The sequence below is a fragment of the Geotrypetes seraphini genome, chromosome 11 (genome assembly GCF_902459505.1).
Source record: "Geotrypetes seraphini chromosome 11, aGeoSer1.1, whole genome shotgun sequence".
Classification (NCBI taxonomy): Eukaryota; Metazoa; Chordata; class Amphibia; order Gymnophiona; family Dermophiidae; genus Geotrypetes; species Geotrypetes seraphini.
The window spans coordinates 114,738,230-114,762,113 of record NC_047094.1 but is presented as its reverse complement, the minus strand read 5'-3'; the positions used below and the strand labels follow the sequence as shown (position 1 = coordinate 114,762,113).

The window sequence follows — 23,884 nt, the reverse complement described above, 5'->3', positions numbered from 1 at the left end:
TGCAGTCCGGCTCCACTATACTGCATCCTTTTCTTCAGACCACCAGGGAGGGGTCTGAAGGCACTGAAGCTATTGAGAAATTAAGTTTAAGCAAACTTTAATCGAAAAAAAAAATAAGAAACAGAAGCAGAGCAACAGCAAAAGACTTCTGCCCAGACTGCTTGCAGAAATTGATTTTACCACTAGGGGGAGTGTACCATGTGTTCTTTATTTTTATTGAATTTTCAAATTAAATATACACAAGTATCCACTTGCTACAGAAATGCAAAGAAACATTAAATAAGAAATTAATCAAGTAGGTATTACAAAATCATATCTTCCTTAGAACACGATTATTGAAGGTGAAAACCCAGAAACTAAGGGAGTTCCAGTAGTGGGGAAAAAAAACCCAACTTAAAGGCATTAATATGATATAGCTATATCCAATTATTTCCTGTCAGTCCTATATCTTAGTGTTCTTCTTTAAGTCTATAAAGGCTTTCAACTGGTCTGGTTCATAAAACATATAATTCAGCCCACAAAATTTAATCAAGCATTTACAAGTTGTATCCTGCATTTACAAGTTGTACCCAGTTCAAGGACTTATTGTCTATATGAAAGAAACACCTTCCTACGTTCCTGCGTTGTTTTGATAACATCGGGGTATATCTACACCCTATGTCCATAAAATGGTGTTTTTAAATTGTGGAAAAAAATTTTCATCAAATTAGTTAAGTCCTATTCAAAGACAAACAAATTTATCATAGTGCACCATGAGTTCTGAAAAGATGTGAATTCCTGCAATACCTGGACTCCGGGTTGGGATTGAACACCTAGCATATGGAATCCGGAAGGGACATAACAGAATGATCTTTGGGACATCATGGAACCAAATTTAATGATGCATGGTACAAGCAAATAGGATCTCAGAAATGAAAGGATTTGTAGAACAGAGCAGTTGGTATGGATGGGAAAGCTGGATAGGCTATTGGTCCTTAACTGCTGTAATTTCTCTGTTTCTATAGCACTGAAGATGCTCCATTTCTTTGAGTGATCTCCTCTTCCCTACTTCCTTTCACAGAGAATTCATTCAAGGAATGTAAGCATTGAGTTTATTTGCTTTCTCCTGTATGTGCCCCTGTGTTTCTACCCTGTTGAAACACACTTAAATCATCCTTAAAGAGATAGGTCTATAGTTAAAGCTATTCTGAACCAGTCCTGTTTTTACATAGCTCATATTTGCTATTCTTTCTTTTCCATCTTGCTTTAAGCTGTTTCTAACAATATTATTAATAACACATATAAAGTTTAATTTTTAATAGACAAAAAAAAAGACAAGTGTTTCCTGTAATTGAAAATTGTCAATTTTATCCATTTCTTCCTTCATTTTTCCAGCATGATCCCTCTCTTATGCTGCACTCAGCAATTGCATCATTTGTGTAGGAAACTTCATTGATTAAAAAATAGTATTTTTGAAGTTACTGTAGAAGATTCTTCTTCTTAGTGAAAACCCATATAAACCACTGAAAGATTAGGTTTCTTACCTCTGCTAATCTTCCTTCGTGTAAATTTCCTCTGGAGGCTGAACTCGAGGGTTCTTATATGTCTGGTAGCTTCTGCTGCAGACATATAAGCTTGATCCCTCCCCTTTGGGCTACCTGACCGGGAGTTTCCTGTCATGTTCAGTTAGATCTATGACAACAGGAAACAGAAAAAAAAGAGAGGGTGTAGGAACTCCCGCTACCAGTCAATTCTGCTCAAGAAATTAGTACAATAAAAACTACAGCCAAAAAAGGCCAACTGTAATAAAACACATAATGCAAACATTATAAAACTGCAAAACATAGGAAATTTATGGAACGTAGACACAGCCTGAAGATCAGAAGGGGCACCCCCCCCTCCCCCCCGGAACCTCACCAACCCTTAAAATTTACTAAGAGGAATACACATATAATTCTTAGGGAGGCTGGTTAAAGACAGAAATCCAGCTTACCAGTTACTGAAGAGACGACCTGCGAATCGGACAAAACAGATGGGCGTGAGTTCAGCCTCCAGAGGAGATTTACAAGAAGGAATATTAGCAGAGGTAAGAAACCTAATCTTTCATTCTTGTACAATCCCTCTGGAGGCTGAAGTTTTATTAGTTTTTTAATATCCCGATCATAAAACGAATATCTGACCGGTTAACAACTCGAGGGACGTATCAAAGCAGTCCCAAATCTCAGGGGGGGCCCCGATGAGTCTGCCATGAGAACATAGCACCAAAGGCCATATCACCCTTAGCTGCCACATCAAGCCAGTAAAAACTGGAAAAGGTATGAAGGAAAACCCACATGGTGGCATGACAAATCTCAGTTGAGACCGCATGAGATTCAGCTCATGAGGAAGCTTCTTTCCCACCACCACATAGGCCATGGAAATGGCCGCGGAAATGGCCACACGTATCCAATGCAAAATGGTAACCTTGGAAGCAGGCCAACGCACAGGGCCTGCCAGGACAAACAGATGGTCCGACTTGGAAAAGGTATGAAGGGAAACCCACATGGTATGACATATCTCAGTCGAGACTGCATGAGATTCAGCCCACAAGGAAGCTTCTTTCCCGCCACCACATAAGCCATGAAAATGGCCGCATGTATCCAACGTGAAATGGTAACCTTGGAAGCAGGCCAACGCACAGGGCCCGCCAGGACAAACAGATGATCCGACAGACGGAAGTCGTCAGTGGCCTCTAGGTATCTCAAAATGAGATGCCTTATATCCAGAAAACGCAAAACACGGTCCTGAGACTTGGAACCTGAAGGAACAAAGCCTGGCAAACGAACTTCCTGGTTGACGTGGAAAGTGGAAACCACTTTCGGTAGAAAAGAAGGCACAGTCCTCAAAATCACCGAAGACTCCGTGCTGCGAAGAAAAGGATCTCTACACGACAGGCATGAAGCTCTGACACTTGCCATGTCGATGTGACCGCCACCAGGAAGACAGTCTTAATGGTAAGATCTTCCAGAGAGATCCCATCCAGGGGTTCATAGGGCAAATGAGTCAGGGAGCGTAGGACCAAATTCAGGTTCCACGACGGGCAAGGCAGTCACAAGGAAGGCCTCAGCCTCCCAGCCCCCCTCAACAACTGGACAACATCCGGGTGAGAAGCCAGAGAACCCCTGAATGAAGAGGGACCTAAGCAGGAGAGTCCCGCAATCTGAACACGTAGAGAAGAGACCACCAGACCCTTCTTGAGGCCAATCTGCAGGAAGTCATAGAACATGAGCCACCAACGGTACCAAAGGGTCCACCTGAACTCTGCACACCAAACCTGAAAACACATCCAGGCTTTCGCATAGGCTGATACAGTCGATTTCCGCTTGCTCTGCAGGAGTGTGGAGCTAACCACAGAGGAATAACCCCTGGCCGTCAAGGCTGCCCGCTCAAGCGCCAGGCCATAAGACCAAAGCAGTCCGGATCTTGATGTGCAATCAGCACCCTGCGTGAGCAACCTCCAATGGCAAGGAAGACGCAGACCCATCTTCGAGGACAACCTCACAAGGTTTGCGTGCCAAGGTCTGGGCCAGTCCAGAGCCACAAGGATCACCTAACCCTTGTGAGAGGACACCTGGCGCAGCACTCACCCTATCATAGGCCATGGGGGAAAGACATACAGACGTTCCCTTTCGGGCCAAGGTGGAACTAGAGTGTAGAGTCCTTCGCTGCCGACCTCCCTATTCTGAGAAGACGCCATCAGATCAAAGGTAGGACAACCCCTGCGGCGCACTATGGTCTCAAACGCCAGCCCGGAGAGGGACCATTCTCCCTGGTCCAGAGTCTAATGACTGAGAAAGTCTGCCTGAACGTCATCTACGCTGGCCACATGAGCTGCGGACAAGGCCAACAGATGTTGTTCTGCCCAAGCAAAGAGCAACTGAGCTTCCAGCAGAGGACTCCTTGTACCCGCTTGACGGTTGACATAGGCAACAGCCGTCGCATTGTCCAAGAACACATGGACAGCCTTCCGGCGGAGACACCCTTGAAATCTCAGTAGAGTTAACCGGATCGCTCACAGCTCCAGTTGATTGATGGACCATCTCTCTTCTGCACTGTCCAATGGCCCTGGACTGGGACCGACATGCAAACTGCACCCCAGCCGGAGAGACTTGCATCAGTGGTCAGGATCACCCAGTCCAAGACCCTCAGAGGGGGCCCATTGTTCAGAATGACTGGGTTCAACCACCACAACATGCTGCATGCCGCTGTCAACCAAGACAGCTTCCCCCCAGCACATTTCTCTGGGGATTCCACCGCATCAGAAGTGAAAACTGAAGATGCAGGTGATCTCTTGCCCACGGAATCACATCTATGATTGCCACCATGAGACCCAACACCTATAGGCACTGCGAGGCCATCGGGGCCAAGACCGCTTAAATGTCCCGAATCGCACTACTGAGTTTGAGTTTTCTGGATTCTGGAAGAAATACCCGGTTCAGACCCATGTGGAACCGGATTCCCAGGTACTCCAAATCCTGGGTCGGCTCAAGGCAACTCTTCTTCAGATGGATCACCTATCCGAGACGTTCCAGCAAAGACACCATTGGGTGCATCGCCAAGCTGCCCTGCGCCCACGAGGGAGCTCTGATCAGCCAGTTGTTGAGGTTCAGATGCACAAGCCCACCCAGAGATCGCAGATGCCAAACTGAAAGGGAGCGTCGAACTGGAAATGCCACCTGAGAACATGAAACCTCAGGAACCTCCGATGATCTGGGAATATCGGGATGTGGAGATACATTTCCATGAGATCTGAGGAAGCTAGAACTCCCCGGGTGCCACCGCTGCTATAACAGAATGCACCATTTCCATCTGGAAACACGGAACTCGCAAGAATGCGTTCACTGCTTTCAGGTCCAGAATTGGTCTGCAATCGTCTGAGTCCGTCTTTGGCACGATGAAGTAAATCGAGTATCTTCTGGAGCCCAAGTCGTCCCTTGGGACCGTCTCTATGGTCGCCAGATACACTAAACGTGCACCATAGCGCACACCTTGCCGGCCCTGTCCAGATTTCCCTCGGGAGAGGATAGGAAGAAGGCGGCCGGAAGAACTGCAGTCGAAGACCGTCCCTGAGTACCTCTAGGACCCACTGGTCCGAGGTTATCTTTAGCCATTCAGGAAGGAAGGCTGAAAGCTGCCCCCTGATTTGTGGTGTCTTTGCCAGAGACCTGGCATCAAAATTTCCTCTTGGAAGGGACAGAAGGTCGAAAGGCTGTTGGCGCATTGCACCTCTAAAGCGGGGTCTGTAGGACGCTCCGAAACACTGTCCTGCAACAGAGGGTCTGTCGTATGATTTCCCTGTGAGGTTCTCCGGAAGGGATGAAAATTCTGCCATCCCATCCCCTTGGTCAGACGAGGTCTAGAGCCGAGAAGCGCCGTAGGCTTACAGTCCTGCACACTTGCCATCAGGTCATCCAAACCTTGGCCAAACAAGAGCAAACCTTTAAAAGGCAATTCGCTCAGCATAGCTTTGGATGAAGAATCACCCGACTACTGGCAAATTCATAACATTCTCCTAGCAGAAACTGAATAAGCTCCCAGCTTAGCAAAAACTTTCAAAATATCATAGAGTGCATCTGCAAAATAATTAACTCCAGAAACCAGGAGGTTGAGATCCCGAAGGACAACCTCAGGATCCTGAAGATGTTTAGTATGACATGCCTGGGCCACAAAGGAAGTGGCTGCTGTAGCTCGCACTCCCGTCAAAAAGACGCTTCATGACAAAATCTAGTCTTCGGTCTTGGACATCCTTCAGGACAACCCCTCCATCCGAGGGGAAAGAGCTATGTTTAGTGACCTGAGCCACCGCCAAATCCACCCTTGGCGGGACTAGGAGGTTGGAAAATTCCAATGCCATGGTATACAATTTAGCCATGGCCCTAGTGCACTTCAGGGGACCCTCCGGGACTTCCCAAACCTCCAAGAGCATTTCCTTTAAATCTGTGTGATCCGGAAATGCAGTGGAAAGCGGGGGCTTAGAACTCATGATGGAACACGCCGCCTGAACCGTTAAGTCTTAATCAAGTTTCCATGTCCACAGGGATTCAGAGATAAGATCAGGAAGGCGACTGGACTTAAAGAGCCTGCGCACCTTCTGATCCTCTCCCAGATCATGGAAATCAGTGTTCTAGGAATCCCCGAGATCTACTAGACTAGCCACATCAGCAGACCCCACCAAAGAGCTGTGCGGGTGCTGGTTATTTTCGCGAATTCAGAGCCTTTTATACAAGTTAGTAATACCTTTTTTGAGCACTGTTTGAGGTTTAGTTCATGCTCTGGTATAAGACTTTTGTAAACTGGTGTCTGCACATGTTGGGTTGTGAGCGGTTCACAAGAACGCTAATACCTTTTTGCTAGCATTTTTAATTAGTTTTTTGAATGTGCTGCTGTATGCCAGTTTAAGTTAAAATTCACATTATTAATCAACTAAATAATCTTAAACATGAGCGTATTATATATCTTCTATTAATTTCTTCTTACTGAAGCTCATGAAAATATCAGTTTTTTACAGTTCTAAAGTTTTGCTGTTTCAAAAGTGAGCGTATTTTGCAATTTTTATCAATTTCCTTTTATCGGAGTTCATTTAAAGTTTTGTAGTTTCAGAATGTATCAATTTAAGTTTTTTGCGTTAGAAAATTTTTTTAGCTTCAAGCAAGTTTTAAGGACATAGGCTGTTAAACCGTTCTGGCAATTCACTGTTTAAACATATTTCAACACATATACTTTAAGGAATAATATAGTTGATTAACATTATTGCAATCTTCTTTTGAGTACATCAAATTGTGTCATCAATAAGATGAGTTTGATTAATTTATTATAAGTTAGTTATTTAATTTTTCATCATAATTTTTACATATTTAATTTATTCATCAAAAAGGTAGAATTGTTACCATTAATTATTATTTACATACAATCAATCACTTTAGATGAAATGATAACATTCAATATGTATCATAACAAAAGATTAAAATTTTATTCCATGAAGTAATTTATAAAATGAGCATCAGTAGAGAGTAGTGTTGTACATCAACTTTGATGTAGTTTTTATTGATTGGCTAGTAATGTATTAATGAATCAATTTATTAATTAGATTTCCAATTATTTTTCTGTAAGTTATTTGTCTAATTAATTTACCAATGTATTAATTTATCAATCAGATTTTCAATTTTTTTATGAGCTATTTGTTCAATCTATCAACTGAGTGTCGGAATTCAGGTGTTTGAATTTCATGAATTAACTATTAATTTACTCATATAATATAAGCAGGTGACAGTTGGAACTCAAAGTTTATTATTAATTAGTAATTCATATAATATATTAAATAAAATTTCAATTGGTTTTGCTAAGATTTCAAACTATAAATAATAATCAAGTTTTGGTTCTTTTAGTTTTTGGTGCATACATTCAAAGGAGGCATAGCCCCTGACGAAACATGGTATGAAACGGTTGAGCAGCCGTCGGGCACAAAAGATAAGTGCCTTCCTTTCTTTAGCACCTTAAGCACTAAATGCACTTTATATTTATTTAATGTTATCAAATTAAAAGGATTTGAATACATGTCACTTTACCAAGACCAATGATAAATTACTACCCCAGTAAGGGCATGAAAAATTACTAAGTAGTGCCTTGTTCTCTGGCATTTCCGCCAAATCTGTGTGATCTAGAAATGTGGAAAGCGGGGGCTTAGAACTCATGACGGAACACGCCGCCTGAACCATTGAGTCTGAATAAAGTTTTCATGTCCACAGGGATTCAGAGATAAGATCAGGAAGGCGACTGGACTTAAAGAGCTTGCACACCTTCTGATCCTCTCCCAGATCATAGAAATCAGTGTTCTGGGCATCCCCGAGATCTACTAGGCTAGCCACTTCAGCGGACCCCACGAAAGAGCTGTGTGACAGCAACGGCATAGAAATTGATGCAGTCATCGAGGCAATAGTGGGAAGTTGCCACTGGCTTTCAGGCGGACCAGCAAGGGAGCAGATTGACATGCTGGAATCCAAAGGCTTATAAGACTGCCACTCCAGAGTCTGAGAGAGAGACACAGGCATAGCCTGCTTTCTCATGAAAGCCTGAGACATATCCACAAATTCCGGTGGAAAATAGTCCCCGGCAGCCAGACTGATCTGCGGGACTCAGATGTGGAATGTTTAGAAGACTTATGAGACTTTTCTCTGGCACTGCGCTTGCGTTCTGCGAAAAGCACCCTCCTCGCCCAATTTTGGCAGCCTGGACGCTGGAATTGCGTCTTCCAGCGGAATCAGATGAAAGCAGGGCCTCTCCAGAGGATAGTGCGGAATCCACGCATGGTTCACACCTCTCATGGGCCACGGTGCACAGAATACATGGCTGCGAAACTGCAAGCCATCCGCTGCATTTATGGCATGAATCCATGCCATCCTGTCCTGAGGTGGCCATCTGTGAAGTTTGGAGCAAAAATGAAGCTTCTAAGTCCATAAAATATAGTTTAAAAAACTTTAAAGAAAATCCAAAATGGCCACCGCGGGTGCCGATTTTGCCTGAAAAACGCCCGTTAAAAATGCTGGAAAACACAAAAATAGGTGATTTTAGGATTTTACAGGTGGGGGCGACCAGGGCATGCCCCGACTTCAGCACCCCCCAAAATCAGCAAACTCTGTGAATCACAGAGACATGTTCTGCAATGAAAGTCTATGGAAGCCTGCAATACACAGTACAAGCAAGGAGATCAGTACCTCAGGAGCTGATTAAACTGGATTTTTCAAGTCAGACCACCTCACCTTCCCTGTCACCTCAGATCACGACCACCAGGACCCTTCAGGGAACTCAAGGAAGACACGCGGTGTGGTTCCTATTCCAGCGTACCTCCACGGAACTACAGCAGCCTGCACTCTACCTCTTTGCAGACGAACCAGGGGAGAGATGGCTCCTGATCCCGGAGACCTGATTCAATCTGTAGGCTGTCCAGAGGGCTTTTCAGGTTAAGCTTATAGAGCACCCTCCAGAAGCAGACAAAATTTTAAATGTCTGCAATCTCCCACTGAAGGATCACTCTCACAGAGTTGATCTGCAGCACATGGACAAACCTGCAAAATAAATTAAAAAAAGACTAGGAATTGAAAACAAATCACGAGCAGAAGAAACCGATTTCAACCATGCGAAGAAGCTGCAATTACAAAACTGAGCATGACGGGAAACTCCCGGGCAGGTAGCCCAAAGGGGAGGGATCAAGTTTTAATAGCCGTGCTGCAGAAGCTAACCATCGAGTTCAGTCTCCAGAGGGATTGTACAAGAATGCTGTATTGCTTCCTGCCGTTTCTATAGTGGCTTTACTTGTAATTGAGGGGCAGTCTGCCTTGTTTCATACATCAGTAATGATCATATTTCCAGCAGCAGCAACATTCTAAACTAAAGTTAACAAAATAAAAATTCTTTTACTTTCTTAAAATGTAATGTTTTTAATATTATGACTATACATATCATTACACAGATAAATTATTTAAAGCATATTTTCACTTTCAGATATGACATCCCCTCTGAAGTGTTACAAGTTCCAGTATCTTGAACAGTCCAGCTTCACATACAGTCATTAGTCTGGGAAATGATGGCACAAACAGATAGATACCTGTTTTCCAGCTGTAGTTTACAGGCAAAGACAGTTATTTACTGTATAAATAACCAGAACAAAAAACTTTCTGTTACTGTATATCTAACTTGAGACATTCCTTACATGCCTGTATTAGGGAAAAGGTAGCAAAAAAAAGAATAATTATGACAAATATCTCACAACAAAAATGTCAGATCCTAAATATACAAGAGGCTAATCTTTACAAATCAAAATGTAAGACACCAGATGCAAAACACCAAAGTCCCATGTGAGTTGATCTTATCTCATTATGATCCTCCATGACCCAAAAACTCTGCAATATAGTAACACTCTCAAGTACCAAGACTGCATGGATAAAATCCCAGTTTCCCCACTCCACACCTGCATGGATATTCTCCGAGCTCCAGTTGCAGGATCAGCCTCGTACAATAACATTAAATACAAAGAAACCCAGCCTCCCTAAGATGCTCCTCCCAACACTATATCAGCACTGCATGAACAGAATCCAAGCTTCTTTCTGCCTTTAGCCTGATCTCTGTTTTACGTCAATAAAATCCCAGTCTTCCTGTCTTCCTATCTCTGTGTAAGTAGAATCCTAATTCCCCATGCCTCTTTTTACCACAACATTGAAAAATCCCAGTTACAGAATGTAGCCTAATTTAAAGAAACTGTTCTGCAGTACCCCTCTCATTCTATAAATGTAGCACCTAAATGTAAGTGCAATTTGCATGATAAAATTACAGAACACCAGTATGTTATGTGGGTGTTCTTTAATTTTATTAGAACTATTCTATAATTTAGATGCACAATTTTCTTAGGGCATAAATGCAAGAGGTGTACACATAGGTGGGTCTCCTAATTATGCACATAACTTACATAAGCCAAAGTACCACATTTAGGAGCGTGCATTTACACCTGCTACTGACATGATACAAGTGGATAAACCTATTTGTAGACAAGTAGATGCTGATTTATGCTAGTATTCTATAATGGAATCTTAGTACCCAGATGCTGTTGTAGGAAGTCATGCTCAGAATGCTGCATCTAGGTCCTAGTTTTGTTGAATCTAGCTATAAGTCCGCTGACCACTGAGCTACAGAAAAGATCACTTAAAAAATTAAGGAACTCTGCCAGTGTAAAGAGTGGGGTATCTGTTGTGCAATAGTAGTAGGAAGTGACACAGACAAATGACATATGATAGCAGCAGAGGGGATAATTAGAAGGTGACACTAGGTCTTTGCAGTATGACAACTGCAGAGAGAAGCACACGGGCCAGTAACAGCAGCAAGATAAGACGTTCAAGAACACATAGGTGATACTGGTGAACAGCAACTCAAAACCTACACTTCAATACATCTCATACAACTTCTAATTGCAGTATATGTACAATGCATAGAATAGTGGAAGGTGATTTTTTTTTGTGTGTACCCCACCTTAGACAAGACAAGAAAAATAAAGTTACAGAGGTCACAACCTAGTAATACCAAAATACAGGATCTCATCTGCCAATGTCATACTTATGTCCTTTGTGTATCTTTTTCTGGGAGATGATTGGAGTCTTGGCCCTGGAGGGGGATTGCTGATTTTATTTGGGAACAAGCCCTCGAGACTGGGGGTATAGATGAGATGCAGAGGTGCCTAAAGATGACTGAGACACAGATCTTCTTCCAGTAGTTTTAGGTCTGCAAAGAAAAATACATTAATGCAAAGTAAAAACTAATTTTGCTCATGTCAACCTGATCTTTATAAGGAAGATACCTTGAAAACCTGATGTGTTGGTGGACTTTGAGTATTAAGGGTAAAGGCCAAGTGAGTAGTTAGAAAATTGGACTGTCTTTAATAAACTGATGAATGAGTATCCTCAAAGCTTAGATTCAAAATAGAAAGGTTCCATTGTTCTGAGGATTTACTTCTATACTCCTGGTAGTACTAGGAAAGGTGAAAGTGACACACAAGTTTTGGGGCTGAGGGTTTAAAAAAGTGAGTGGAAGCATGACTCCAAGTTGTGATCTTACCTGTAATGCCTGCAATTATGTCATCCTCAGCCTCAGAAATTTTCTGTTCTATCTTTTCAGCTCTGTCCATCACTGTGTTATCTATAATAATAAAATGCTAGCCGCGCAGGCGCACTCTCGCCACGTGTTCCCTGAGATCTGATCTGTTGCGCTGTGCTGGCGAGAGTGCACATGTGCGTACTACATCACCAGCTGACGATCGCCTCCACAAGCCCGCTCCCAGCCAGCCGACGATCGCCTCCACAAGCCGGGACTGGGGCACAAAGAGCGCCTCCTGCCTCCCTCCCCCGGGACGAACCGAAAAACGGAGCTGGCCTGGCCTCCGCGAAAGACCAGAGGAGTCCAGCAACTTTCCAACCCGGCTCTTGCGATGACCCTGCCTCCCGGGACCAGAGTCCTTTGCCCCCCCCCTTCCCTTCCCTTGGACCCGACTATGAATCTGGCAATTCAAGCAGCGTGTATAGCAGTCTTCACACGCTGCTTCGGGCCCTTCTACTGCCCTGATTTGCTCTGCTGCGTCTCTGATGATGCGGAATCTGCAGACGTGGTCAACTTAGTGGATCTTGGTGATACCCAGAACAGTGGGTTCCGAGACCTTGCAGATGACCAGGTGGTGCGCCGGCTCTTCAAGACTAGCCGCCTGCCCAACTTTACTTCTGGGTCACTGTGAACACGGAACCTGGATTCAGACCATGCAGTTCAGGCAGAATGTCCAGTCATGAGTTCTAAGCCACCGCTGTCTGCCTCCTTGCCGGACAATGCGGATTTGGCGGAAGTGCTGTTAGAGATCTGGGAGTCCCGGGATGATCCTCTTAAATGCGCTAGGGCAATGGCAAAGTTGTATCCCATGGCATCAGCAGTGGCTCAGGTCGCAAAGCGTACCTCTTTACCCTCTGATGGAGGGGTTGTCCTGAAGGATGTTCAGGACAAAAGAGTGGATTTTGTTCTCAAGAGTCTTTTTGTTTCTGTTGCGGCGGGACTGCGAGCTGCAGCAGCCACTTCTTTTGTGGCACGGACATGTCTAGTCTAATCTTCGGTTTATATACTGGGTCATCTCGTGGTAGAGCTCGACTCGGTTCACAAATAGTTAAAATCAGGTAACATATAATGTGAACATGAGAAGAAGGTGTTAAAACATTATAAGTTCATCGATTCAGAAGATAAGTTATTAAGATACTGTAAAAGCAATAATGTTTTTAGAACTTTACGGAATTGTTGTAGATGACCTATCAATCTAACAGAGTGAAGGAGTTTATTCCAAGTTTCTACCAATTTAAACACAAGAGATTGGCTGAGCTTCCCAACAGATTTAATTCCCTTAATAGGGGGGAACAATCATTTATATTTCTGTATAATTCTTGAATGGCAAGATCTAGAAGTATTCCAGTGTAAAGGAACAAAAGGGTCAAAAATTCCATAAAGAAACTTGAAAACAATACATGCATACTTAAACTGAATTCTGAAACGAACTGAAAGCCAGTGAAGCTTTCTCAACAAGGGAGAGACATGGTCGTACTTTCTCTTCCCCAAAATGAGTTTCGCCACTGTATTCTGTATCAACTGCAGTCACACCAACTGAAGTCACACCAAGCTCCGCCGGGATCCCAAGGAGGTTGTCCTTCGTGACCTCGACTTCCTTGGATCCAGGGTGAATTATTTGGCAGATGCACTTTATGACATCTTTAAAGTTTTTGCTAAGCTGGGAGCTTATTCTGTTTCTGCTTGGCGAATGCTATGGATTTGCCAGTGGTCGCGTGATTTCTTCATCTAAGGCTATGCTGAGCAGGTTATAAGAACATAAGAAGTTGCCTCCGCTGGGTCAGACCCGAGGTCCATCGTGCCCAGCAGTCCGCACCCGCGGCGGCCCATCAGGCCCATGACCTGTAATGTGATCCTTCTCTAATCCCTTTTATCCTTCTATTCATACTCTGTCTAAAACCTATCTCTACCTCTATCTGTATCCTTCAATCCCCCTATTGTTCAGGAATTTATCCAATCCTTCCTTGAACCCCCGTAGTGTACTCTGTCCTATCACAACCTCCGGAAGCGCATTCCAGGTATCCACCACCCTCTGTGTAAAAAAGAACTTCCTAGCATTGGTTCTAAAATTGTCCCCTTTCAGCTTCTCTGAGTGCCCCCTTGTGCTTGTGGTTCCCAATAATCTGAAGAATCTGTCCCTTTCCACCCTCTCTATGCCCTCCATGATCTTGAAAGTCTTTATCATGTCTCCTCTGAGTCTCCTCTTTTCAAGGGAGAAGAGCCCCAGCCTTCCCAACCTGTCTGCGTATGAAAGGTTTTCCATACCTGTTATCATTTTCGTCGCTCTTCTCTGGACCCTTTCAAGTATCGCCATGTCCTTCTTGAGGTATGGTGACCAATACTGGACACAGTACTCCAGATGCGGACGAACCATCGCACGATACAGCGGCATGATGACTTCCTTCTTCCTGGTTGTAATGCCCTTCTTAATAATACCCAACATTCTGTTTGCTTTCTTGGAGACCGCTGCACATTGTGCCGTTGGTTTCATTGTAGTATCTACCAGCACAAAAGGTTCGCTTTTGTTTGGCCAGGGTTTGGATGACCTTCTGGCCAGTGTTCAGGACCATAAGCCTAAGGTGCTCCCTGGCTTTAAACCTTGTTCACCCATGGGTGCGGTATAGCCAAATTTTTGTCCCTACCGGCACACTTCACAGTACACCAGGCCCCCGGTGAAGGGACAGTGTTGTGGAGCTCCCTCCAGACCTCACTTTGGAGGTGCAGCATGAAACAGTCTTCCGACTACCGTCCTTCTGCCCCTCCCAAGAGAATTTATGGTGCCAGGTCTCTGATGCCCCCCCCCTCAGATCTGTGGGGCGTCTATCAGCCTACCTTCCAGAATGGCAGAAGATAACTTCTGACAATTTGGTCCTTGAGGTGCTCAGGGAGGGCCTTCAACTGCAGTTATCCAACCTCTGCCAGACTTCTTCCTGTCTTCTCCTGTGGGAAATCCGAAAAGAGCCAGCAAGGTGTGAGCCACGGTGCACAGGTTGCTGGATTTGGCAGACATAGAGCTTGTTCCAAAGGGTGACTTGGGCTCTGGGAGATACTCGATATACTTCATCGTGACAAAAAAAGTCTCCGAAGATTGCAAACCTATTCTGAACCTGAAGGCAGTGAATGCCTTCCTGCGAGTTCCACGTTTCCAGATAGAAACGATGCGTTCTGTTGTGGCAGCAGTGACGCCCAGGGAGTGTTTGGCTTCCTTGGATCTCACGGAAGCATACCTCCACATCCTGATTTTTCTGGATCACAGGAGGTTCCTGAGATTTCACGAACTTGAGAGACACTTCCAGTTCACGGTGCTGCCCTTCGGGCTGGTGTCGGCACCCAGATCCTTCATCAAAGTTATGGTGGTGGTGGCTACTCATCTGTGCTCGCTGGGTGTGCTAGTACCTCGACTGGCTGATCAGAGCTTCCTTGATGGAGGAAAGCTGCAAGGCGATTCTCCATGTGGTACTTTTGCTGGTGATTCTCGGCTGGGTGTTCATTCTCAAGAGCCATCTCAAGCAGACGCCGGTCTTGGAGTATCTGGGAGTCCAGTTCCACCTGGGCCAGCACCAGGTGGTACCATTCAGGACATTTTGGCGGCCTGGCAATGTCTGCAGGTCATGGTGGCGACCATAGCTATGATTCCATGAGCGAGAGGTTGCCTCCGTCATCTCCAGTTTTCCCTTCTGACTCAGTGGAATCCTCAGCTGGATGTACTGGGGGTGAGGTTGCCTTGGTTAGCAGTGGTGCACAGCAGCATGCTATGGTGGTTGAACCCAGTTACTCTGATCAGAGGGCTCCCTCTACGCCAGTGGTCTCAAACTTGTGGCCCGGGGGCCACAGGCGGCCCGCCAGGTCCTATTTTGAGACCCTTGGTATGTTTATCATGATCACAAAAGTAAAATAAAACCATTTCTTGATCATATATGTCTCTTTAGCTATAAATTACAATATTATTAAGACTTAGCCAAAAGGAAAGCTTTATAAACTATAAAGAGTTTTACCTCACGCAAAATTGTCATTTCTTTCATAAGACATTAACTATTTTTTTCTGAGGCCCTCCAATTACCTACAAATCCAAAATGTGGCCCTGCAAATGGTTTGAGTTTGAGACCACTGCTCTACACCCTGTCAATGGACATGACTTTCTCCAGTTAGGGAGCAGTTTGCATGTCTGTACTGGTCCAGGGCCAGTGGACTGCACTACAGAGCAGATGGTCAATCTTTCGACTGGAGCTGCGACCGATTCATCTGGCTCTGCTGTGATTTCAAGGGTGTCATAGAAAGGATGTCCATGGGTTCTCGAACAATGCGTCGGCTGTTGCCTATGTCAACCATCCATGATGCACATGGAGTCCCCTGCTGAGCTTGGAGGCTCGGATGCTCTTTGCCTGATGGCCTTGTCCGCGGCTCATGTTGCTGGAGTAGACAACATTCAGGCAGACTTCCTAAGTCATCATATTCTGAACCCGGGAAAATGGTCCCTGTCCAGACTACTGTTCGAGGCCATAGTGCACTGGTGGGGTCATCCCACCTTCGAACTGAGGGCATCCTCGGGAAACTGGAAGGTGGACATGTTCTTCAGCTGCCTACGGGAGGTCAGCAGCAAAAGACTCGACGCTTTGATTCAACCTTGGCTCGAAGGGGAACTTCTGTATATCTTTCCCCCATGGCCTATGATAGGGTGCGTTCTGCGACAGGTGGCCTCTCACAAGGGTCCGGTAAACCTTGTGGCCCTGGTCAGGCCCAGAAGACCTTGGTGCACAGACCTAGTGTGGTTGCGTTCAGAGGAGGGTCTGCGTCTTCCTTGCCATCGGAGGTTGCTTACGTAGGGCCTGATAGCAATTCAAGATCCGGACTGCTTTGGTCTTACGACCTGGCGCTTGAACACATGACCTTGACAGCTAAGGGCTACTCATCTGCGGTCATCACTACGCTCCTTCAGAGCAAGAGGAAATCAACTGTGTCGACCTACGCAACAGCATGGAGGTGCTTTCAGGCTTTGTGTGCAGGGGGTTCAAACATAGTAACATAGTAGATGACGGCAGATAATGACCCAAATAGTCCATCTAGTCTGCCCAACCTGATTCAATCTAAAAATTTGTTGGGGTTTTTTTCTTCTTCTTCTTCTTATCTATTTCTGGGCAAGAATCCAAAGCTCTGCCAAGTGCTGTTCTTAGGCTCCAACTACTGAAGTATCCGTCAAAGCTAACTCCAGTCCATCTACACCCTCCTAGCCTATCCTCCACCAAATGGCCATATGCAGACACAGATCGTGCAAGTCTGCCCAGTACTGGCCTTAATTCTTCAATATTTACTATTATTTTCTGATTCTAGATCCTCTGTGTTCATCCTAACGCTTTTTTGAATTCTGTCATCGTTTTCATCTCCATCACCTCTCTTGGGAGCACATTCCAGGTATCCACCACCTTCTCCATAAAGAAGAATTTCCTTTCATTGCTCATGAGTTTCCCACCCCTCAACCTCAAATTATGTCCTCTGGTTTTACTATTTTCCTTTCTCTGGAAAATATTTTGTTCTACGTTAATACCTTTCAAGTATTTGAACGTCTGAATCATATCTCCCCTGGCCCTCCTTTCCTCTAAGGTATACATATTCAGGACTTCCAGTCTCTCCTCATATGTCTTTTGGCGCAAACCTCCTATCATTTTCGTTGCCCTCCTCTGGATCACTTCAAGCCTTTTTGTGTGATTCGCTAGATATGGTCTCCAAAACTGAACACAATACTTCAAGTGGGGTCTCATCAATGACCTGTACAGGGGCATCAACACCTTTGTTCTTCTACTGGTTGCACCTCTCTTTATACATAGAAACATAGAAATTGACGGCAGAAAAGGGCCATAGCCCATCGAGTCTGCCCATACCAATGACCCACTCCCTGACTTTTACTCCCCTATAGATCCCACTTGAATATCCCATTTTCTCTTAAAATCTGACACGCTGTTGGCTTCAATCACCTGCTGAGGCAGCTCGTTCCAATGATCGACCACCCTTTCGGTGAAGAAGTACTTCCTAGCATCACCTTGAAATTTCCCTCCCCTGATTTTCAGCGAGTGTCCTCTGGTTACCGAGGGCCCTGTAAGACTGAAGATATCATCTTTCACCTCTATACGCCCCGTGATATACTTAAAGGTCTCAATCATGTCCCCCCTCTCTCTTCGCTCCTCCAGTGAGTACATCCGCAGTTTTTTTAGCCTTTCTTCATACGTGAGATCCCTGAGCACCAAGACCATCCTGGTAGCCATTCGCTGAACCGACTCAATTCTCAACACATCTTTCCGGTAGTGTGGTCTCCAGAATTGAACACAATACTCGAGATGAGGTCTTACCATGGATCTGTAAAGTGGCATTATGACTTCAGGTTTTCTGCTGACAAAACCCCTACTGATGCAGCCCATCATTTGTCTTGCCTTGGACGAAGCCTTCTCCACATGATTGGCAGCCTTCATATCATCGCTAATGATCACTCCTAAATCACGTTCCACCGTGGTCCTGGACAAGGTTTCACCATTTAGTGTGTAAGTTTTGTATGGATTTTTTTGCCTAGGTGCATTACTTTACATTTTTTAGCATTGAAGCCTAGCTGCCAAGTTGATGACCACTGTTCCAGCTGCCGTAGGTCCTGCGTCATAAAGTCATGCACACTGCTTTTGCCTACTATGTTGCATAGTTTGGCGTCGTTGGCAAACAGTTATACTTTTCCTCTAAGCCCTTGGGTCAAATCTCCTATGAATAAATTGAATAGAATCGGCCCTAAGACGGAGCCCTGAGGTACTCCACTCGTCACTGCTGACGTTTTGGAGGGGGTACCGTTTACATCACCCTTTGAAGCCTACCATCTAGCCAATCCCTTACCCATGTAGTGAATGTATCCCCTAATCCCATCTATTTTAGTTTGTTCAACAGCCTGCGGTGTGGGACGCTATCAAAAGCTTTGCTGAAGTCCAAATATATCACGTCCAGGGACTCCCCGGCATCCAGATGACTGGTCACCCAGTCAAAGAAGTCAATCAGATTAGATTGGCAGGACCTTCCCCTGGTAAATCCGTGTTGGTGTGGATCACGTAAATTTTCTTCGTCTAGAATTTTGTCAAGTTTCTGTTTGATCAGTGTTTCCATGAATTTGCACACTATGGATGTAAGACTCACCGGTCTGTAATTTTCTGTCTCTGTTCTGCAGCACTTTTTGTGGAGTGGAATTACGTTAGCTGTTTTCCAGTCTAGGGGTACTTTTCCCGTGCGCATGGAAAGATTGAAGAGCACGGATAGTGGTTCAGCCAGAACTTCACTCAGCTCTCCAAGTACCCTGGGGTGTAGATTGTCAGGTCCCATGGCTTTGTCTACTTTGAGTCTTGAAAGTTTGTGGTAGACGCTACTGGGTGTAAACTCGTAATCATGAAACAGGTCATTTTGGCTGTCTCTTATCTGTAGTTGTAGACCAGCTCCCGGTGCTTCACAGGTGAATACTGAGCAGAAGTATTCGTTTAGCAGTTCTGCCTTGGTAGTATCAGATTCTGCGTAGTTTCCATCTGATTGCCTAAGGCATTCTATCCCATTTTTGTTTCTCTTCCTGTCGCTAATGTACCTGAAGAAGGATTTGTCCCCTTTTTTAATGGTCCGTGCTAGATCTTCCTCTGTTCGAAGTTTGGCTTCCCTGACTGCCTTTTTGACAGCCTTAGATCTGGCCAGATAGTCTTCTTTTTGCCTCCCTTTTCCCAAGATGTTTGTAGGTGATAAATGCTTCTTTTTTCTTTTTAATGAGGTCCGAAATTTCCTTGCTGAACCATTGTGGTTTTTTGTTTCTCTGGCGTTTGCTTACTGTATTTATGTAGCAGCTAGATGCTTCGTTCAGGATGGATTTTAGATTTGACCACATAGTTTCCGGATTGTCAGTTTCTGCATGGTTTTGCAGCTCCTGATGGACAAAGTCTCTCATGTGGTCGAAATCTGCGCCCCTAAAGTTGAGGACCCTCGTTGCTGTGTTTGATTTAGAGAAGCCTTTCCTGAGGTTAAGCCATACCATGTTGTGGTCACTGGAGGCCAGCGTGTCTCCCACTGATACTTCCGAGACACTGTCTCCATTTGTGAGTACCAGGTCCAGTATTGCCTTTTCCTTGGTGGGCTCTAATACCATTTGTTTGAGTTGTGCACCCTTAATGGAGGTTAATATTCTTCTGCTACCACTCGTAGTCGCGGAGAGGGTGTTCCAGTCTGCATCTGGCATGTTGAAGTTGCCTAACAGTACTGTGTCACCATGCAAAGTGATGTTCTCTATGTCCTCAATCAATTCTTTGTCTTTGTCTTCCTGTTGTCTTGTAGGCCTGTATACCACACCGAGGTAAAGACATTTTTCATTCCCTCTGGCCAGGTTTACCCAAAGTGATTCCCCTGTGTATCTAACCTCTGTGATCCTGGTAGTTTTGATATTATCCTTAGTGTATACTGCTACCCCCCTCCTAATTTGCCCTCTCTGTCCCGACAAAGTAGATTGTAGCCTGGTATAACCATATCCCACCCATGCGAGTCTGTGAACCAGGTCTCGGATATCGCTACTATGTCAAGGTCAGCATTCCTTATCTCTGTTTCTAGTTCCAGGATTTTGTTGCCCAAGCTGTGTGCATTAACATACATTGCTCTCCAAATTTGTGATGAGATGCCTATCCCCGTTAGTGTGACTCTTGTTTTTTTGTGTATACTATGGGTACTTACCTTAGGCTCAGAAGTGTGGGTTTTACTTGCTTCCCCAGGGTGGATCCTTGCTGCTCTGGTATGTATGTATGAACCCTCCCCCAGTTTAAAGCCTTCCGAAGTAGGCGTGCTAGTCGATGTCCAAAAACTTTCTTGCCTCTCTTTGTTAGGTGAAGTCCGTCAGGTCCCTGTAGTCCTTGTAGCGCCTCTCCGTGGTCCAGGAATCCAAAGTTCATCTCTAAACACCATTCGCGAAGCCACTCGTTGGTCCTATGGATACGCTCTTCCCTGTCTCTGCCTTTGTCTCTTACCGGGAGAATTGATGAGAAGACCACCTGTGCTCCTGTCTGCTTCAGCTTTCTTCCCAGGGCCTCGAAGTCTTTAGGGATGCTGTCTGATGTGCTTCTGGCAGTATCGTTGGTACCTACATGAATGAGAAACATAGGGAAATGGTCAGTAGGTTTCAGAAGTTTGTCTATACTGGTGGTGATGTCCCGGATCCTGGCTCCAGGGAGACAGCAGACCTCCCTCAACTGCAAATCTGGTCTGCAAATTGGTCCTTCGGTGCCTCTTAGCATGGAGTCCAGCCCAGCATCCTTTTGGCAGCAGCCACCACCTTGTCGCACTGTTTTTTCACCTTTAGATCTTCGGACATTATCACCCCAAGGTCCCTCTCCCCATCCGTGCATATCAGCCTCTCACCTCCTAGCATATATGGCTCCTTCCGATTATTAATCCCCAAATGGATTTCTTTGCATTGAATTTTAGTTGCCATTTATTAGACCATTCTTCTAAATTTGTAGATCCTTTTTCATGTTTTTCACTCCCTCTTCGGAGTCTAGTCTGTTACAAATCTTGGTATCATCAGCAAAAAGGCAAACCTTTCCTTCTAACCCTTCCTTCAAGCAGGAATATGTACACAGAGACATAGCAAACATAAGGTATGGAGGGCTATGTACGTTAATGCCAACAGTTTGGGCAATAAGATTCTGGAATTAGAGACGGAAATGAGGAACGCCGACCTAGATGTAGCGATATCCGAGACTTGGTTCACGGACTCCCATGGCTGGGATATGGCTATACCGGGATACAACTTACTTCAGCGGGACAGAGAGGGCATAATGGGAGGAGGGGTAGCACTATACACTAAAGAGGATATCAAAGTTACCAAAATTGCAGATGTCAAGTACACCGGGGAATCCCTCTGGGTGAATTTGGCTAGGGGGAAGGACAAATGCCTGTATCTTGGCGTAGTATACAGACCTCCAAGACAACAGGAGGACATGGATATAGAATTAGTCGAAGACATTGAGAATATCACTTTGCGTGGAGACACAGTATTGTTAGGAGTCTTCAATATGCCTGTTGTGGATTGGAACAAACTTTCCGCTACGACCAGCGGCAGCAGGAAGCTATTAACCTCTATAAAGGGAGCAAGACTCAGACAAATGGTATTAGAGCCCACTAGGGATCGGGCAATACTGGACCTGATATTCACCAACGGAGAAAGTGTCACAGAGGTCTCGGTAGGCGATACGTTGGCCTTCAGTGACACAACATGATATGGTTCAACCTCAGGAAAGGTTTCACTAAGTCAAGCACATCAACCAAGGTCCTCAACTTTAAGGGCACAAACTTCGAAAGCATGGGAGATTTTGTCCATCGGGCGCTGCAAAACCAAGCCGAAACAGATAATGTAGAGGTAATGTGGTCAACTCTGAAATCAACCATACATGAAGCAACCAACCACTACGTTAAATCAGTAAGTAAACTGCGAAGAAACAATAGACCACAGTGGTTCTCTGCGGAGATCTCAGACCTCATAAAAAAGAAGAAAAGAGTGTTCATCTTCTACAAACAATCAGGGAAGCAAGAATCCAAGGAAGACTATCTGGCCAAATCAAAAGCGGTCAAAACGGCAGTCAGGGAGGCCAAACTCCGAATGGAGGAGAACCTTGCGAAGAACATCAAGAAGGGCGATAAATCCTTCTTCAAGTACATTAGTGACAGAAAAAGAAACACAGATGGGATAGTACGCCTTAGGAAACCCGACGGGAACTATGTAGAATCGGACTCCGATAAAGCCAAACATTAAAATGAATACTTCTGCTTTGTCTTCACTAGTGAGGCACCGGGATCCGGCCCTCAGCTGCCGACAAGGGAAAGCTCGGAAGATCCGTTTCAAAATTTCTACAATGAGCTATAAGACTCAAGGTGAACAAAGCTATGGGACCGGACAAACTACACCCCAGGGTGCTCAGGGAGTTCAATAACGTCCTGGCGGAACCTTTATCCGCGATCTTCAATCTTTCCCTAAATACAGGAGCATTGGTCAAAGACTTGGCAACTAAGTTTCAGTGCCAAAAAATGCAAGGTCATGCACCTTGGTGGCAAAAATACATGCAGGACTTACACCCTAAAAGGTGAGATCCTAGCGAGGACTGTAGCAGAACGTGACTTGGGGGTGATCATTAGCAAAGACCTGAAGACTGCCAATCAAGTGGAGAAAGCTTCATCCAGGGCTAGACAAATCATGGGCTGTATCCGTAGAAGTTTCATCAGCCCTAAGCCCAAGGTCATAATGACGTTGTACAGATCCATGGTGAGACCCCATCTGGAATACTGTGTACAATTCTGGAGGCCGCATTATTAAAAAGATGTGCGGAGAGTTGAGTCGGTTCAGCAAATGGCCACCAGGATGGTCTCAGGTCTCAAGGATCTCCCGTATGAGGAATGACTGGGTAAGTTGCAGCTGTACTCACTCAAGGAACGCAGAGAGAGGGGAGACATGATCAAGACGTTCAAATATGTCACAGGCCGTATCGAGGTAGAAGAGGATCTCTTTTTCCTTAAAGGACCCACGGCAACAAGAGGGCATCCGTTGAAAATCAGGGGTGGGAAATTTCATGGCAACACCAGAAAATATTTCTTCACCGAAAGGGTGGCTGATCACTGGAATAATCTTCCACAACAGGTAACTGAGGCCAGCAGCGTGCCAGATTTTAAGAAAAGATGGAATTGGCATGTGGGATCTCTTCATGGAGATAGTTAGGGGGTGGGTGATTAGTGGGCAGACTAGATGGGCCATGGCCCTTTTCTGCCGACATTTTCTATGTTTCTGTGTTTCTTCAATGTCACTCACAAACATATTGAACAAGACCGGTCCCAATTCCACTACTCACCTTTCCTTCCTCTGAGCAACTTCTATTAACCACCACCCTCTGGCGTCTGTCCGTCAACCAGTTTCTAATCCAGTTCTCCACTTTGGTTCCTAACTTCAAGTTTGTTCAAGAGCCTCCTATGAGGAACTGTGTCAAAAGCTTTGCTGAAATCTAAGTAAATTACATTTAGCATATGTCCTCAATCCAGCTCTCTGATCACCCAATCAAAAAATTCAAGACAAGATTTACCTTTAGTAAAGCCATGTTGCCTTGGATCTTGTAACCCATTAGATTCTAGGAAGTTCCATATCCTTTCTTTCAGCAACACTTCCATTATTTTTCCAACAACCAAAGTGAGGCTTAGCGGC

The 23,884-nt window shown here is 44.9% G+C and overlaps 1 protein-coding gene across 3 annotated transcripts in view; it reads right to left on the bottom strand.

Moving 5' to 3' along the window:
* Positions 1 to 2,102: 2,102 nt before the first annotated feature.
* KIF3B (kinesin family member 3B) overlaps positions 2,103 to 23,884 on the bottom strand; it is a 130,248-nt gene continuing 108,466 nt past the window's right edge. For all 3 annotated transcript variants that reach the window (XM_033963822.1, XM_033963818.1, XM_033963819.1), the window contains one exon: positions 2,103 to 11,283. In XM_033963822.1, the coding sequence (XP_033819713.1) occupies positions 11,278 to 11,283 (6 nt within the window). In that variant the 3' untranslated portion in view covers positions 2,103 to 11,277. The remainder of the gene's footprint in view (positions 11,284 to 23,884) is intronic.